The following is an 18,780-nucleotide window of genomic DNA, read 5'->3' on the forward strand; positions in this document are numbered from 1 at the left end:
GGATCCTAAACTGATTTAGTGATTGCATTTTTTTCAAGCTTGTAAATTAACACTGCTAGTATACTGTAAATTAGATTACAGAATTCTAAGTCTCTTCCTATAACTTTTTAGTTGAGAAAAGAAAATTTACAATACTTTTTTTTTACAACTTCCTGAGTTGAATTGCAGAAAGTACATTAATTAGGCCAACTACTTGACCTTTAACATTTGATAATGATATTTTTTTCAACGTAAACTCTACATATTCGTTTATCGAAACCCGAGATTTCTAGGAAGTTTTACCTTTTGTCTTTCTTTTTAAGGAATTGGTGACCTCAGGTCAAATTTCGTGCATCCATCCTCAGCCAACTTGCTAGAGGAATGTCCAACCATCAGCCAAGAGCTAATTGTATATTTGAACAACTATACTAAACATTTTCAGTCACCAGGTAACTGCATACTTTGTCATGGTTCCATTTTTGCTAGAGATATACAGATGGTGGAAAATTAGTGTGTGTATTAATGCCCCATTCCAGACTTTTACAGTAATAAAGATATTTGTTGTGAGTGTAAACTACATTCCAGGTACTCTCTTGCAATGTATTAGAGATCTGTAGTAATATCTGTTATGTAGGATCTCCTGGGTGCCTGCTGTAATAGGCTTCTAAGGTCTGGTTATGAATGTTCTGTGTATTAAATTATAGTTGCTACCCATAATCCTCTAATGACTATAAGACACAGGTACCTTTAATATTTGCACTTTACAGATGAGGAACTGAGGTTTCTAAAGTTATGTATTCAGGGAGTGGCAGACCTGGGCTTGTATCTAGTTCATTTAATACTCTTGCAAATGCATTGTTGCACTAAAAAAAAAATAAATCAATCAAAAGCAGACGCCTCTTAAGGGGAAATGTATGTGTATTGGGGATTTCAAATACTCCAGGCCCTTGAGCAGCTCCCTTCAAAGTGTACATTGAGCTTCAACAGGTTTCAAACTCACCTATACTTCAGTTCCCTCTTAAGCAAAAATGAGGAAATTTAGATACATTTACTTAATGAAGGCACAGAGGGAAAGGCTTGAAACATAACAGGTATGTTTGGAAAATAGAGCTTACCCTCACCCCCACCACCACCATTTTCTCTGGTAATGACAAAACACAGGATGCCTGGAAGGATGCCATCAAGCTCTAAGAATCAATTCTGCTTTTGGTGGATCTCGGATTCCACAGGGAAAAAGCCAGCCGGTGAGCTTGAGTGCTTCTCTGAGTCCTGTAGTGACCTTGTTCAACCCCCCTGCTTTTCTGGTCCTCCTATACAGTCTGCAAAGTGTTTAAATGTAACTATTTGCAGAAACGTGTGGCCTGTCCAATTTGACACCCACATGGTGCACAGTAGATTAAGGAGTTTCACAATCCTTTTTATGGTTTCGCCGACACTTGCTCGTTTATAAACATTTAGATTCTACTCTAGGTGCTCTTTTTTTTTAAGATTACAAGCAAAACTTTGGCAGGTTGCTGGTTTTTATAAAGTTTTGTCATTGCCCTCGCCCCAATCTACAGGTTCTTGTTTGGTCAAGAAAATGGTTTGAGGAAAGGTGGGAAAACAATTGAAAAATAAAAAACGATGGAGATCTTTTGAGTCACTAGCGTTTCCGGAACCCCAAACCTTGTACTCTGGTTAAAAAAAATAATAAATAAATAAAAATTTTTAAAAAAGGAAAAATAAAAAGGAAAAAAAAGTGCTTGGAGAATAAGGCAAAATTAAAGTCCTTCCTGATAAACAATATAAAAATAATTGTCCTAGAAGGCAACCGAGAAGTGCATGCCACGTCCCTTAGGTCTTCCTCCAAGATACTTGGCACCAGCAGCCTGACCAGGACTAAACAAAGGCCGAGGCTGTAGCGCTGCAACCTCAAAAGCCAGGTTGGGGAAGGCTGGTTTCGTTCCGTTCGCTGTGCTGTGCCCGGAGAAGCAGCGGAGAACCGGAACCGCTGAACGCGGCTCTGAGAGCCCTGGGAAGAACTTCTCTCACCTGTTTTATTTTCTCTTTTAGGGCTGCAGCCGCAGTGAAGGGAAGGAGCCCTCGAGGGCCCTCTTCGCTGGAGCCCTGCTGGAGCCAGCGGCACAGCCTGGGCATGCCGCTGGCAGAGCACAGCGACTAGGCAGCTGTGGGTGAGCCGAAGGTCGGTCTGCTCAGGGTGTTCGAGCCCAGCCTCGACAACGTCCTGAACACCTCCAGCCTCGGAGGTGGAGTGGACTCCAGCCCTGGAGTGGAGTCAGCCCTCCTGCACTATCTGCTGGAACAACCACAAATCCAATCTGGGATTTTTCTGAGCAAACCAGAGCCGGGAGGTTGCTCTTCTGATGCTGGATTGAATTCGTATATCTTTTGAGGGAGTTGGGCCTCTCCCATTGATTTTTGATCTCCGTTTTCGTGACAGTCCCGCACACCCGCATTCTAATTCTTGTGGCTTTGGTTTGCTGTGCCCGCGTGGCTCCTTGACCCGCAAGCGAAGAGAGGACACCGACGCGCAGAGCTTGGGGCGATGTACCAAAGCCTGGCCATGGCCGCCAACCACGGCCCCCGCCCGGCGCCTACGAGGCGGGCGGCCCGGGCGCCTTCATGCACGGCGCGGGCGCCGCGTCCTCGCCCGTCTACGTGCCCACGCCGCGGGTGCCGTCCTCCGTGCTAGGTCTGTCGTACCTGCAGGGCGGAGGAGGAGGCGCTGCCTCCGGAGCCGCCTCGGGTGGCAGCTCCGGGGCCGCCCCGTCGGTGCGGGGCCCGGGACCCAGGGGCAGCCCGGGCTGGAGCCAGGCTGGAGCCGAGGGAGCCGCCTACACCCCGCCGCCTGTGTCCCCCGCTTCTCCTTCCCGGGGACCACTGGGTCCCTGGCGGCCGCCGCCGCTGCCGCCGCCGCCCGGGAAGCCGCAGCCTACAGCACTGGCGGCGGGTCTGCTGGAGCGGGCCTGGCCGGCCGAGAGCAGTATGGGCGTCCGGGCTTCGCGGGCTCCTATTCCAGCCCTACCCGGCCTACATGGCCGACGTGGGTGCGTCCTGGGCCGCGGCCGCCGCCGCCTCTGCAGGCCCCTTCGACAGCCCAGTTCTGCACAGCTTGCCCGGACGGGCCAACCCTGCGCGACACCCCAATCTCGGTGAGTACGGAAGGGCTTTGAGTCCTATCTGGGGCATTCAACTTTCCCAACTCGGTTGAGGTTTGGGGAGCATTAGATGGAATGGGCCTCCTAGGAAGGCAGCCTGGAAGCCGGAGGCTCGAGGTGGTGGGCCATCGTGGTGATGAGTGGCCAGGCCACTGACGTCCAGCAATGCCTTCTGTAACTGGGTGGCCTGGTTTGCACAGCGTGTTGGTGACAGTGAGACGTGTTGGGCTCTCTAGGGTCAGCTGGAGCAGTCTAGCGATCTGATCCCTGGGGTTCAGCCCCCACTTCCTCCATCCCTTCTTCTGAGGCCTCAGCAAACCCGAGACCTGCGCCATTTGGCAGCCGGGTTGGAGGACCCCTCAAGGTGGCAGATGACTTTCCGGTGGGGGGTTTTCACACCCGGAAATAATGAAGAGATCAGTAAAGGAGACCGCCAGAAGTGGGTTAAACGAGTTTAACCTGCAAGTCTCCTCAGGCGCACTGCGGGGGGTCTCATGATGCCACTCAACTGGCCAGACACCTTAGGTCAGTGCCCGGGGACAGTGCAGAGGGGCTTCTTTATAACGTCGTCGGAGTTAAATGGAGACTTTGTAGGGCTGCAGTGACTAGAGCCGCCTCTTCTTAGTAGGGCCCGTTAACAATAACGATGGGTCTTCCCATCCCAGACCCGACGGGACTGCTAACTCGTCCCGCTTACCCAACTTACCTGGCCACTTGGGCTGGGGGGAAAAAAGCGAAGTGGCTGTCCACTCGTGCAAAATGCCTAAGGCCTACTCGTGTGGAATTTCTAGAAAGAACTGGAGGTGGGTGGCCTGTGGATGGAGCTGGCTCTTGGGGAAGGAGGAAGCACAGAGTTGAGAAGGACGGTTAACATTTATTGACTGCCTACTAAGTGCTAAATCCTTCTGCGTTTGCTGTCACTTTGAAGAGTAAAGTCTGTCCCTCGCCACTCCCTCGTGCTAGTTTGTAGAGGCTCTGGCTTGAGAGGGTTAAAGTTATTCTCTGACCCTGGGTGGCCATGGAAGGTTCCCCAGGAGGGGGGTCTAGCCAATATACATCCCAGGTAAACTGATTAACCATGGAAGTGGCGCCAGGGCTGGGTTTGTGGCTGCCAGGGTGGTGTTCTTCACCCCACCCCACCCCCCCGCAGGCAGGGCCAAGTAGACTGCACCCTAACGAAGGGGGATAAGCTCACCAGAGTGCCTCAGACCTTGGAGACAGAGCCGGGCGGTGGCTTCCATGTGGTGGAGGCTGGAAGTGAGCCTGCAGGGGCTTTGACCTGCATCCCTAGAAACCGAGTTCCCTCCCACCCAACCCCTAGCTTAAAATAAGAAGGAATAAACTGAGTGTAATGACCGATGATTGTAATTCCAGAACTGGTTGGGGGGGGGGGATAGCCTGGGCTACATAGCAGACCCCTTCTAATTAAAAAAAAAAACACTTGGAGTTAGAATTTGGTGTTTGGATACAGCAAAGAATGAGTCCCATCTAAAGATGAAGAAGACATTCTGGTAGTCAGTATAAAAGCAGAACAAAGTGGCATCGCGTGATTGTGCTTGTGAGCATGGGGGCTGTTGAAGGTTTCCCAAATTCCAGGATCCACCCACAGCCAACAAAACAACAGGGATGTCTCTGCCTGAGAGCTTGTGTGTTGGGCTCTCATCTCTGCCCTACTAGTCCATCCACAAAGCCACTGCTTCCAGCTAAGTGTTTAAAGAGGTGCTCTGAGATTGCCATGAGGGAACACCAGGCATTATGAGAACCTGTTGTCATGCTTTAATATATTTGGGGGACACACTCATTTTTTTTTAATCACACAGCCCCCAGAGGACTCTGGCGATCTGGTGGCACTGCTCCAGTTAAAAGTGCTCTCTGTGAAGATGTTTTCTTGTTCAGCCCCACCCCCAAGACAGTCCCTGACCTAGGCTGGGTAAAGGCTCTACCACTGAGAGACAGTCCAGCTGCTGTCCCTCAAGATGCTTTGTATACTGGCTTGCCTATAATATGAACATTAGTAAAATGCTTGGTAGCTTTAGTGAGAGTCACCATAAGACTAGCTGATGTCACCAAATGATGGAAGGAAGGGTCAAAAGAACAGATTCTCTGATGCTTATTGAGAGGTCCTCTTTGGATGACTGTCATGACCACCAAGCTCATTTGGAGCCCCAGATCTCAGTGTCACGTGACTTTGGGCAAGTTGCCTACTCTGTCCATCTTCTCTCATATTCTGTAGAGTGGCTTCAGTTCAGCTCAACTACTTTTAGAGTTGTCCTGACTTAGGCAGTCTGTGTGATGTCTAGTCATTGACCTTTTATAAATGACGGCCGCTTTATTACTTTTCCTGGGACCAAAGGGGTTCCTAGGATGTGAGAATTTTAGCATCAAGCCTGATCAGCAGGGATGATTCGTTACCCTAAACAGACATGGACATGTTTAAGTGACTCACCGTTGTGGTAGGGTCAGGGGAGATGAGCAGACAGCAAGGCTGAGGAAGCAGGAAAAGAACTTCCCTCTCAAACCTGGAAGCCTTCACCTGGGTGGTACCCTCTGCCCTGGGGCTTGCCTATCAAAAGAGGCTTGCCAGGAAAGGAACCTGAACCTGTAGTTAAAAAAGGGAAGAAAGAAAGAGGCATGTGCTCGCTTATTCGCATATGTGGAACTGTGGAATAATAAGACAATACATCTGTGCTTTGCTTCACAATAGATTCATCTCCAAAGCTAAAGCTCCGGGACTAATTCCTAAGCCTGAAATGTTTTTAATTTGCACTGAGGAAAATAAGCAAATACCATTATTCTTTTCTGAGATTGGTCTGTTTTGCTATTAACAGTTAACATCTAGCAAGTTCTTGTGTTGGGTATTGGAATAAGGCAAAAATCAAAATGATTAAAAAAAAAAAAAAGCCAACGGGGCATGTGAAAAGACAACCTTGGCAAGAAAGAAATTATTGCACCCTGACTATGATATATGTGAACTTTAGTTCATTCCAAGTTCAATAGACCCAGGACCCTGAAGCAATTGTTGGAAGCATTAATTAGACACAATAATGGAATTCTGTGACCTTACTGAGGCAGGTACAGAGTCTTACTCATATATAAGTGCCTGGCACATGCTGGGCAAGTAGCAAATATTTGAGTAGAGATCTGGAGGTAATTGCCCAGGACTCTGCCTGCCCTGGTCAAACACACAGAATGGCTACCTGTGTCCTTTAAGAAGCAAACTGGAACTGGGTGTGGTAGCACACACCTGTGACCCCAGCCCTCAGGAGGCTGAGGCAGGAGAATTGAGCACTCAAGGCTAGTCTGAGCTATATAGCAATCTCCTTCTTAAAAAAAGAAAAAGAAAGAAAGAAACCCACAGAACTGGAGAGTCTCAGAAAGAAGGGAGCAGGATGGGGGAGCACTCTGAGAACCTGGGGCCACTGGAGAGAAAGCTGGGCTCTGTGCCTGGTGCCAGAAGTGAAGGGTGGAGGCTGGAAGAGGGTATCAGATGCGCATGGAACTAGAGTTAAGTGTGGTTGTGAGCTACTATGTGGGTGCTGGGACTCAAACCCAGGTCCTCTGCAAGAGCAACAGGTACTCTAAACTGCTGACCCATCTCTTTCATCTGAGATATGTTCTTAAAGTAGGAGATTTTGAGAGAGAGAGAGAGAGAGAGAGAGAGAGAGAGAGAGAGAGAATGTACAGACACACCACAGCTGAGTAGGTTTTTGTACCCATTAAGGCTTGTATGGACTTCAAGCCAAAAAAGAGACTGAAAGAGAAATTAGACATAAATAGACCTTGAAAGACATGCCATGCTTGGAGCTGTTACTGGGATATTCTAAGAAATGTCACTTTCTTAAGGAAGAGTAATTCTTTTGTGTCTTAGAAATAAGCAATCCTATTGTTCTTAAAGAATATTTTAAAAAAAAATGGAGTCCTTAAAGGGCACAATGAGACTAACAGAAGGAAATAAATGTGTTTTGCTCAGTGCTTTTGAAACAAGTGAAAAGCGTCGTTCCATTGCGCCTGGGGTAGGGCACCCACGGTGTTAGGTCAGCAGAATGTGCTGTAGTGTTTGCTGGGGTCTTTGGGGGACTGCTTTATCAATTGGGCCAGTTGCTTTCAGAGCCCGTTTGCTTTAAACAGGGAGTGCTGTGATCTCTGAAGGAGCCTGTTCGGCTCAAGAACAATCTGTCAGTCTTTTAAGAAATCAAAGTTGTTTAATTTTCCGGTTACACCCTGAGCAGGTCAATCAGAATGGGGACTGGGTTTGTGGTGCTAAGTGGAGGACCAATTAAATAAGGAAGTGTGCTGGAGTGGCCTGGGTGTGTCTCTGCCTCTAGTGACACCTGTCACTTGCCCGATTGTGTCCCCTGAAAAGGTCAGGCCACATTTGCTGGTGGAGTGATGTTCAGGAGACAGTCTTAGATAACGCGCTTCTTCTGCTCCCCTTCCTGTTATCCACCCCCCATCTTCTTTAAATGCACTAAGAAAACAAATATGCTGTGAGGTGGAGGGCACCGGAACTCCCATACCTGCGGGTGGGATGTTCGTTGTATAACTTTTGTAGAGGGTCCTTGGTAAACCAGTTCAATTCCAGAGCAGATAGCCTTGACACTGAACTTTTGACTTCCAACAATTAATTCTTGGGTACATATTTGCCACGTTGTCATCCATAATAACAAAAATCCAGAAGTAACATAAATGCATACCTTCAGGGGATTGTCTTTATACACACACACACACACACACACACACACACACACACCAGTGCATAGAAGATGATGAAGGTCATTATTGGACTGAATAAGATCTTTTCCAAGCCACTTGGAAGAGCTAGAGATGTGTGTAACACTATATTCTTGGTAACAAAAATAGGGAACTACATTGTATTCATTTGAGAAGAGACAGATTATCTCTGGAAGCCTTGCTCTGGCCATAGGTAAAGAATATGTAACATTGATTGTCTGTGAGGAGCGGGAAGGGCAGAAGAAGGATGAAGCTGGGAAAGAGCTCACCATAGTCCTGTGTGCTATAGAACTGAAAAACACACTTTTTGATCGGCTTAACCATTGTTGTAGTCATTTTTCTGCTTCATAATTCTACCAAATAATAAAAACACACTTATGTCTGGCAAGATGGTTTCTGTGGGCAAAGGAGCTTGCCTCGAAGCCTGACAACCTGAGTTTGATCCCTAGATCCACACTGTAAAAGGGAGAGCTGGTTCCTGAAGGCTGCTCTCCGACCTCCACACATGCACCGTGGTGCATGAATGCACGTTCACAAACACACACACAGTAAATAAATAAAATATAATAAAAATCTTTAAGATAACATTTCAACTCTGGGGAACTTGAATTTTATATAATTTTCAAACATTTAAATTGTATTTGTTCATATACATATATAGTATGTATGTCTGCGCTCCTCCCCCCCCCCCCCCCCCCCCCCCCCCCCGTCTGTGTATCTGTGTGTCTGTCTGCACACATGAAGGTCAAAAAACAACTTGTTCACGGAGTCTGTCCTCTCCTTCCACTCTGTGAGTTCTGGGGTTTGAGCTCGGGTTGTCAAGGTTTGGAGGAGAGTGCCTTTACCCACTGAGCCCTCTTGCTGGCCCTGATAGGATTTTCTTTATCATCATAACAAGTTTTACATACGCAGTTCAGTGTTAGGTCTCGGCATTTACTGTGCAATGGATCTTGAGAATGTTTTCCATCTTACAAATGGCAACAGTTTCTCAGTCCTCACTCTTCCTAGCCACCGGGCCCTTCATTCTGCTTTCTGTGGCTGTGAATTTGATTGCCTTTTCCTATATCCTATGAGCAAATTACACAGCACTTTTGTCTTTTGTATAGGGTATATTTTGCTCAGTATAATGTCTTCCAGGGTTACCTAAGCTATAGCATATGGCAGTTTCCTTCTTTAAGTTGAGGAGTATTTTACTGTGTGACCACATTCTGTTTACCCATTCACACATGGGAGCACACCTAACTGGCTTCCACCTGTTGCTGAATGTCCTTTTGCTGTGGGTGTGCAACAGAGCCTTGTGAATTTTGAAAAAACAGAATGATGGTATCCACTTTTAAATGCTATTAAGCTGGATGGGCAAGATTGCTTTAGTGGATAAATGTCTTTGCTGTTGGACAATGCAATCCTGACAACCTGAGTTTGATACCTAGAACACACATAGAGATGGAAGCAGAGAACTGACTCCAAAGTTGTCCTCAGACTTCCACACATACCCTGGCATGTGCTCACCATCCAATAATAATGAAGAAAAAGAATTAAACCAATTAAGCTTTTTAAAAACAGACATATTATTCATTGAAAAATTTTAGTAGTGTTTACAGATGCACAGGAAAAAGCACATTGATTTTTATTTTGATTTTTTTTTTTTGAGCCTGAATTTATTCCTTTACAAACTTCTGAGGTTTCCCCAATGCCCTGTTTTAAAGATCGTCAAGCCCAGCTTATCCATCCTTAAACCTGCACCCTGAATCTGGCTTTTGACTTTGTTCCTTTACTGAGGACAGAAACTCATGCTGCGGCAGGTAGGTCAAGGAACAGTGAGACACCCACACCCTCAGTCCCCTCCTGGGCACAAACACTTATACTTGGTAGTTTAGTGACCACTTTCTGCACGTGATGTTAGGACCAAGAACCCGCGGGAAAACCACTAACCTTTTTAACTGGTCACCTAAATTGCCCTTTAAAAATACTGGAGTTGGTGCTGGAGAGGATTGCTCAGATGGTAAGGTGTCTACTGTGCAAGCATGAAACTGAGTTCAAATCCCAATACCCACATAAAAAAGGGCGTGTGGTATCACAAGTCTGTAACCCTGGTGCTGGGGCAGTGGAGGGCGAATGCACAAGTAGAATCCCAGGAATTCATTGGTCAGTTTAGTCAAATCAGTGAGCTCTCAGGTTTAGTGGAAGACTCCATTTCAGAATGGCGTTTGCGCGCCAAGGCTGATAACCTGAGCTCAATGCCAGAACCTACATGATGGAAGGAGAGAACAACTTCCCATGTTGTCCTGTGACTTGCACATATACACAGTGGCATGTGCATCCCCTCCCCAAATAACTCAATGTAATTTTTAAAAATTAGGTTGGGAGTGACTGAGGCAGACACCTGAAGTCACCTCTGACTTGTCTGTCTCTGTCTACCTTTGTCTGTCTGTACTATCTCTCCTTTCACACATGGACACACCACTCTACAGTTAAGGAGTTGTGCTATATTTAGAACAGAAGCCGCTGCAAAGGTTGTTGCTTCTGCTGAGAAATAGATAAAAGAGATAGATAGATGATAGATAAATAGACAGACAGGAGAGAGAGGGAGGGAAGGAGTAGGAGAGAAGAGAAGAGAGAAGAGAGAGAGAGAGAGAGAGAGAGAGAGAGAAGAGAGAGCGCTATCTGTTGAGAGTTTTCTTGTCTTTCTAGAAGCCTGATTCTTTGAGGCTGGCCTGCTGCTATAAGAACTTCCAGGATCTGGCTGACCTTGGTAGATCATGTAGAGGCCATGCTGAGCATTCTCTGAATGGATTACTCACACATTTTATTGGCTATCTATACAGCTGCTCTTTGTCACCTTCTGAAGAAAACACGAAGATAATAGAAGCAGAGAATACTAGGAATTAACCTTGAATCTATTATAACCTATGTAAAAAATAAATTTATAATCTTGGTCTGCGGACATGCATATACTAGCAACCTTTTAGAGATGGGTAGGCCTTAATACCTATACATCAACAGCCACATGGTGAGTAGGAAGTTGGAAGGCTGCCACTGACTGGGATTTCCAAGTCTTCCTGGGGCGGATGCTGGTCTCTGTTTTGCTGGAAAGAAACTGATGCTCAGTGAGTCTTGTGCTCCCCACCCCCAACTGCATGAACAAGCAGGAGCTCCTGCTTAGGACAAAGGTAAATCTCTCTCTAAGTTTAGGCTTCCTTTTCTCACACAAACTCTGTACACACTGAACCCTTCAGAACTCTAGGTTCATGGCGGCTGAAGGCTCCCTTCTGCAAGGTAGCTGCCCAGCTAGCCTCCTTGCTTTCCAATGGACTAGTGTCTCTTCAGGGCCTGGCTCTTCCTGAATCCCCATCCTGCCCATCCCCATCTACAGAGCTGGCAAGGGGTGGGCACTTCAATAGGAAACCCCAGCCTTAAACACCCTTCTCAGCTTCCTGAAAGTTGGTCTGCAGATCAATGAAAGAGATCTCCTAACTTCAGAGAGACTGTTGTCTGTTCTAGGAAATCAAAACCCCGCGTGGCTCTCAATCAAAAACTCCTTTCTAGGGAGATCTGGTTACCTTCTTCTGCATCTTCACTGACCATCTCAGATGTACCTGTGGGAGGCAGAGGAGGAGAGGGAGAAACAGACTGGGTATGTTTTTAATAAAGACAGTATGGGATGTGGAACCAGACTGGGAATGCAGCTGGGAAAGGGTGTTTTGCATGGAACCGCAGCTGCCAGTGACGGCTTTCTTGGGGCTGGCAGGTGGCCATGTGTTTTATCTATTGCTGCTCTCTTAATCAGAATTGGGACCAGGATATTCAAACTTCTTATCTCAGTGAAGAGCATTTAGTTTTCTGGCTTTTGGCATTTTTGCAAGAGCCCAATGCATGACTTACTGTATTTAAAATATACTTTCCCACAAGTCTAACCTAAGCAGGTAAGCCAGCCCATGTTTACATTCATAAAAATGCCTCTGCGGTGATGTTTGTTGCTGTCTTACAGCCACAGACATACTTTTCTTTCGAGACAGGGTTTCTCTGTGTAGCTTTGCACCTTCCCTAGAACTCACTCTGTAGCCCAGGCTGGCCTCAAACTCACAGAGATCTGCCTGGCTCTGCCTCCCGAGTGCTGGGATTCAAGCGTGCACCACCACCGCCCAGCCCCATACTTTATTTTTTATGAGAAATGAAGAAATCACACATCCAGGATGGGTGGGAATTTTTATAGGTTATAAGCTGTGTTCTATGGGGTCTCCCAACTGTGGATAAACTTAGCTTCCTTTTTTTCCCTCTCCATTTAAACTTCCAGTTCTACTTCCAGAAATCCAGTCAAACTTTTATCGTCTCCACTCAGAACTGATCGATAGCAACTGGTGAGCAGGTTAATTATAAATCGCAGAATAAACTCAGAAGTCTCAAAGTTCACCACTTTGCAATGTTTTCAGACCCTCAGGGACCATAGCCAAGAGGTGCTCATTGACCCACCGGAGCAGGTGTGGCAGTTTGAAGCAGGGGCAGACAATCGGGTCTGATTTGGGACAATTCGATTTGGTCCTTATCTGCAGCTTTCCCTACGAATGAAGTCTGCCATTTTCAGATAAAGAGGCTCATCCATTGAGCTGGGACATGGCAGGCTACATTTTCCTCTGATAAAGGCTTCTGATTGTTTTATCAGATTAGGCAGAAAATAGTTCTGTGTCTCTGTCAAGGTCTACAGGGACCCTTTCAGGTATTTTATCAGGTATTAGCTCAAGGAGAGCACCCCCTCTTCTTTCTTCCTCTGACCTGGGAAAGAAATGACCTGACTTCCAAGATCATAAATCACACTGGGCGGAGAGAGGTAATAATACAAGTCACCCCTCAAAAATTGAGTAGGTGGAAAGACAAACAACAAATACGACCTTTCCCTAGCTTGTAAGAACTTAACTTGACCCTGCATGAAGAAATGTGGTTCCCATGATTGCACGGTTAGCAGGAAAAGCCTGCTGATGTAGGGGAAAAAAAAGAAAGAAAAGAAAGAAAAAAGATGTTTTCCAGGTGATGACAGCTTCAGAGAAACGCATTTTTTTTTTCTGTCTCAGGAAAATTTCAATTATCTTTCTTCTGTAAAATGTAATGTATGAGAATATGGCAAAATAAAAAATGTCCAGTGTGCAAATTGTCCGAAATCTTACCACACCAAGTTAGGCAGCGCCAGGCAACAATCCCTGGCTTTTTAGTTGCCGTGCATATACATAGGCATGAATAGATCTGTTTGTAACCCGTCCTAGAAGTTACATGTCACCCTGCACTGGAGACTTTCTTTAGGATTAGTGAACCAGACTGGCTCCTAAAGACCGGTCCCTCAAAAAAAGCAAAGTTAGAGGATTAGTCCAAGAACTGGCAATAAGAGCCATCAAATGTGAGAACATTTATGTAAAGAGATGTTGTGGCTCTTACACTAGCTGAGTGCTGGCCCGTGTAAAGCTAAGGCCGAGCTGCTTTATTTGTTAATTATTTTCTGTGCTAGGGACTGGGCCTGGGCCTTGAGCCGCTAAGCACATATTCTAACACAGCCATCCCTTCAGCTTATTTTAGGTTCTTAATTTGACCCTTTGAAACGAAGTCCCTTCTTGCAGGATGTGTTGATTTATGAGGCTCCGCTGGCTGGAAATGTGAGCCACAGTTGTCAACTTGCAGCTAAAAAGGACTCCAGGAGCCCAGCAGCTACAGGGAGGTGACGGTTCATGGTCTGGTCTGGTCCTGGGTCTGTGGATCTGTCGGTGTGTGGATGTGTCCTCTTGCTTCCCTGCTGGGCACCTTACAAAGCTTCTCTGTGCTTGCACAAAAGTAAGGATATCAGGCAAAAGAAATGGTTCGAGGAGGTGCCTTACAACCCTTGGAAGATTTTTTTTTTAAATATTTAATTCAATTCTTAATTATACATATATATGTGGTGGTGGGGGGGTGCATGTCAGTGTGGATGCCTGCAGCGTCCAGGAGAGGGTGTCGATCCCCTGGAGGTGGAGTTCCAGGGAGTTGTGAGCCGGTTGATATGGATCCTCTGCAAAAGCAGTCTGTGCTCTTAACCACTAAGCCATCTCTTCAGCTCCAATGGAGACTTTTAAAATTCAGCATGCCTCGTATGAATAACTCAGACCATGTCTGTGCAGACCATAGGCACCATACCATTGACCTCCATGGCAGCAGACGTGCATTACTCTGGCAGAGTCAAGAAGGTTTCCATGACTACCTTCCTCACTAAACAACAGTATATTTGAAATCAAGCATCAGATGCCATGATTCGGTTTTTTTCTTATACATAATAAGGCAACACGAGCCACTAAAATGTAAAATGGGCTTGGGGAGGCTGTGGGTGGTGACCTCAGTGTCAATGTGTTGTTGCTTTGGTATATATATTGGATGGGTATATATAAACCCATCCACTGTCAGAGGTTCTAGGAAGCTCAGAGATTCATAGAAGGTCGAGAGTGGGTACCAGACACATCCTTTCTTCCTAGGCCACCAAGCCAAGAAGCATCTCTGCACACTCTTTGTGAGCCTCACGGCTGTGTTTTGGACATAAAAACGTGAGCATTAAGGTCTCTAAATGACAGCAACTCAGAGCGTGTTAATCAGCAAGTGTTCAATCCAAGAGTTGTAAAGGGAAATTTCCATCATGCAGGAGCCCATGTGATACCTCCCCCCGTCCTGGTACAGAAAGTAGAGGCCAAACAGTCTGGAGAAGGGAGGCCTATGGAGTCCTAGAGGCCAGATGGGTGTTGGGTTAGGTGTGGGGAGGTCAGTACTGGCTAAGGCTGGTGTTGGTCTGGCTGAACAGTCTCAGGTAAGGCTGGATCCCAAGTAGAGGTATTGAAAGAGTGGAGACATGGATGTCCTGGGGGGAATCAATAGTCATGGAAATCGAGCAGGGCTTGAGTGACATTTGAGACTTGGCACTTTGGTTTTGATGCTGAAAGGGTCAGAATTGTGTCTCCTGCTTTTGTGTCTACCTCGGTTCTGCAGAGTGATAGCTGCCTCTCTCTGTTCTGCACCCACAATCCACTGCGGGGGGGGGGGGGGGGGGGGGGGGGGGGGGGGCTTCAGTGAAGCCTCTGATTCAGTGGAGCCGTATGGTTGGGCATACTGGGAAGCTGTATAGGTCATCTTAAGCTGTAGGCAGCTATGTGACTTCAACACTAGGGTACACGCACAGTGGCCAGCTGTTAAGGCTAAGGGGTTACAAAAGGGAACCAAACCCCAGGTCAGTCAGTTTCAGCCCCTAACCCTCCACTCAACTGTGGGTTCTGGAAGTGGAACTCATGTCATCAGGCCTGATGGAAGTGCCTTTTATCTGATGAGCCATTGTATGGGCTCCAGAATCCCATTCTTGAGAACTGTAGCCTAAGTGGTCATTAGCGTTCACACACTCTCATAATAATGTCACCAACACTCCCACTGGGGAAACTCCCCACCCCCTACATGCCTGTTTCAGTTCATGCTTGCCTTTACTTTCATATTTTTTTTAAATTTAGTTTTCTTTTGCAGTGCTGGAGACAGGCAGGACCCCAGGGCCTTGCGTGTGCCACACAAGTGTTCCACATCTGGGTTGCAACCCGGATTTGCTGCCAGTGTTTCTAGCCCTTAGCTTTGGGGTCCATGGTAACCGTATGAGCTGCTCATACATAGCCATACTCACCTGTCTCCCCCAATGGGCAACTCTACCTGAGCATTGTGGATGTCATCATCACGCATGTCTTAGGCAGTCTCACTCTCCCCTGCAGGAGTAGCAAGGTAGCCACGGTGGCGTTAGATAAAGAGGTCCTTAAACATCAGCTAGAGGAGACCCAGCTTTACTGAATGCAGAGCGGGTGAGACAGTAAATTGAAAAATATACACAGGACAGTGGTGTGTGTGTGTGTGTGTGTGTGTGTGTGTGTGTGAGAGAGAGAGAGAGAGAGAGAGAGAGAGAGACAGAGACAGAGACAGAGACAGAGACAGAGACAAAGAGAGACAGAGACAGAGAGAGATGTGTCCAGGCAGAACACGTGGTCTGTGTTCTGCCTCTCTGTACCTTATGCTGCTGGGTTTGGCCTTTTGTTGTTGTTTTGTTTGGTTGTTGTTTTTGAGACAGGGTCTTAGGTAGCCCTGTGTAGCCGTGAACAAACATGCCATGTAACAGAGGATGGCCTTGAACTTCCGATCCCCCTGCCTCCTCCTGGGATTGTGGGTGTGCGCCACACCCAGGTACTGGCTGTGCTGGGGTTTCATGAACATCTTTCCATGCATCCTAGGCAAACACTCTAACCACTAAGCCACGCCTCCTCCCTGCTGCTGTAGTCTATTTGGTGTTCATTGGACTGAAAGGTGTCTCTAGGGCAAGAATTAACACTTTAATTTGTGTCTGTAACCTAGTCATGTCCAGGTAAATGTTCACTCGTGGGACAGAGTGTAAGAATTCAGCCTAAAGTTGACTCCCCCCCCCCCCCCCGCTCCATTCCACATTTATGCCACATGTACAGCCTTACTGAGATTACTCACTCCAAGGAGCAGAGGGCCATCCTTGTAATAGGGGGGCCCTTAGGAGCAGAGGTCTCAAGATGAGCCTCCTCCTATTCATGCTCAGTTTTCCAGAACAGGCCCTGGAAGACAGGGAGAAGATCGAGGGAGCTGTGAGGTCTTGTGAAAGCAGCTAACACCTAGTGGCTGAGAGGCTGGAGAATTGTACAGGGCTCCCGTGGTACGTCTCAAAGGGGATGTGAGCAGCATTTTCGGAAGAGGTGAATTTGAGGCCAGCGTGCAAGGGCATCCAAGTGAAGATGTCCAGGAGGCAGTTGGCCGTCGCACTGGTCATTGCTAGTCACTGCCTCCGTTTGAAACATTCATAACAGAAGGGGAGTCCCCCAGGGAGCAGGGAAGAGTCAAGAGGAGCCATCCACCGAGATGGTGGCTGAGGAGGTAGATGCAGGCCACAGTAACATATGGTGGCAGACAGGGAGCCTCAAACTCAAGTGTTCTCCAAATTATGCCTTGAAAAACATACCCGGGCCTCATACCTTGGTCCATGGTGTTCTGGGAGGGCCCCAGTGGCACCCATTTAGATTATATCAGGGTGCCACACCTATATCAAGACCTGGGGCTTGGGCCCACAGTTTGTCATTCCCCATTGATGGGGGCCTGAGTCCATTCTTTCCAGTCTTCCTCTGCTGAGTGGAGTCCAGGTTCCTCCTTGGAGAGGCGAGGGGAGGGGAGGGGAGGGGAGGGAGGGAGTTGCATGTAAAGGCCACCTCTCAGCCTCATCCTAACAAAGGGCTGAGCTCCGAGATCCTCTGTAGACACAAGCTCACCCATCAGACTCTGTTTAAAGCCTGTAAGTGCCTGTTGATTTTGGAGGAGAGCTCTGCCTGCCTGCAAGTGCTTCGCAGAAGTGACAAGACACTTTCCTTCGGGGAATGTTGATATTAAGTTTCCTGCCCTGTGTAAACCACACCTCCAGAAATGGCATTAATAATGGAGACCTGTTCACTGGACAGAACAGAGGGATAGTGGTGAGGTGAGGAAGAAGGGGAGAGCTGGCCACATGGATAGTGTAACCAGCTGTGTGCATGAAGGGGGAGCCCCTGTTGTCAAACTTTCTGCCTTCATTTTTAGAACTTTTGCTTATATTCCTTCCCGGGACTTGCAGCTTTCTATTGTTTGACAGGTGAGGAATGAGAGGCAGAGTCTTGTGGATAGGGAGCCAGTTTTGGAGAATGACATCTGATTTAAAAATCCTGGCTTTCATTCTCTGCAAGGGCCCCCAGTTTTCACATCGATAGCATGGACATGGCTAGGCGTGTGTGGTTCAGTTGAAAAGCGCTTGCCTACAGGAGTGGAGGGGGACTTGCTGCCTGTCTTGAAGGAGTAGGTGGACCAGCCTAGGCTTCTAGTCCTTGGTGAAAATGAACGGGGGAGTCCCTCCAGGTATGTGGCTTTTCTAGACCTGGGATCCTGACGTTATGGAGTGTAGTCTTGGGCTGTTATGATGACTATGGAGTGGACCACAGCTAGGGATCTAGCTCAGGTGGTGGAGTCTTATCTAGCATGCATAAAGCCCTGGGTTTGAACCCCTCACTACATAAACTGTGCATGGGGAAACATACCTGTAATCCCGCTTGGGATATGGAGGCAAGAGGATCAGAAGTTCGAGGCCACCCTTAGCTGTAGAGGGAGTTTGAGAATAGCCTGAGATAGAGACCCTTAAAAAACAAAAAGGACAGAATATGGAAAATGAGAAAGGGGGTGAAGTGGATGACACTTAGGTGTGCGTTTACTCTCAGGAGCAGGGTTTCCGTCTGGCCAGAGGCAGCAGAGATAATATTGCCCAGGTCCGTCCGTCCGTCCATCTGTCTGTCCATCCCCCGTGGTCACCCCGCCCCCTACCACCGCCTTGGGCAGCCTGAGCAGTTTGGGGAAGCGGTGACTTCTGGTGGCTTTAGACCCCAGCGCTCACCGTTTCTTACCTTCCTCGTGGCATTTTTTTTTTTTTTCAGTCACTCCTGGGGGTAGGAGCTGCAGTGTCCAAGGACAGATAAAGAAATCACAGTTATGGGACCTGACGACACAAGACGACCTGCCAGGACCAGGAGCAGCCTGACTTCCCATTGCCCGTGTCAGCTGCCCCAAGGGTCCCCTTGGCTGAGTCAACAAAGGGATGCCACTGTAGTCAAGATGTGACATCACTGACAGGAGGGTAGAAACACACTGCCCAAAGGTGGCAGTCACCCAGGGTCCACCAATGGGAAAATGAGAGGGTGGGCAATATGCATACAAACTGTTACTCAGCCTTAACAAGGAAGGACCTTCTGGAATAGGCCACACCAGGGATCAGTCCAAGGACATTATGTTAAGTGAAGTGAGCCCATCACACAAACCCAAATGTTGTACAATTGCCCTTGTTTGAGACAAG

At 47.4% G+C, this 18,780-nt stretch overlaps 1 protein-coding gene across 1 annotated transcript in view; it reads left to right on the forward strand.

Annotated features, from left to right (window-relative positions):
- Positions 1-18,780, forward strand: part of LOC114703361 (transcription factor GATA-4) — an 86,055-nt gene that overhangs the window by 44,901 nt on the left and 22,374 nt on the right. Inside the window, 4 exon segments of the mRNA XM_037208469.1 lie at positions 2,032-2,555; positions 2,558-2,830; positions 2,833-2,994; positions 2,997-3,131. Coding sequence (XP_037064364.1) covers positions 2,525-2,555; positions 2,558-2,830; positions 2,833-2,994; positions 2,997-3,131 — 601 coding nt within the window. The 5' untranslated portion in view covers positions 2,032-2,524.

The sequence above is a fragment of the Peromyscus leucopus genome, chromosome 9, assembly GCF_004664715.2.
Source record: "Peromyscus leucopus breed LL Stock chromosome 9, UCI_PerLeu_2.1, whole genome shotgun sequence".
NCBI classification, from domain to species: domain Eukaryota; kingdom Metazoa; phylum Chordata; class Mammalia; order Rodentia; family Cricetidae; genus Peromyscus; species Peromyscus leucopus.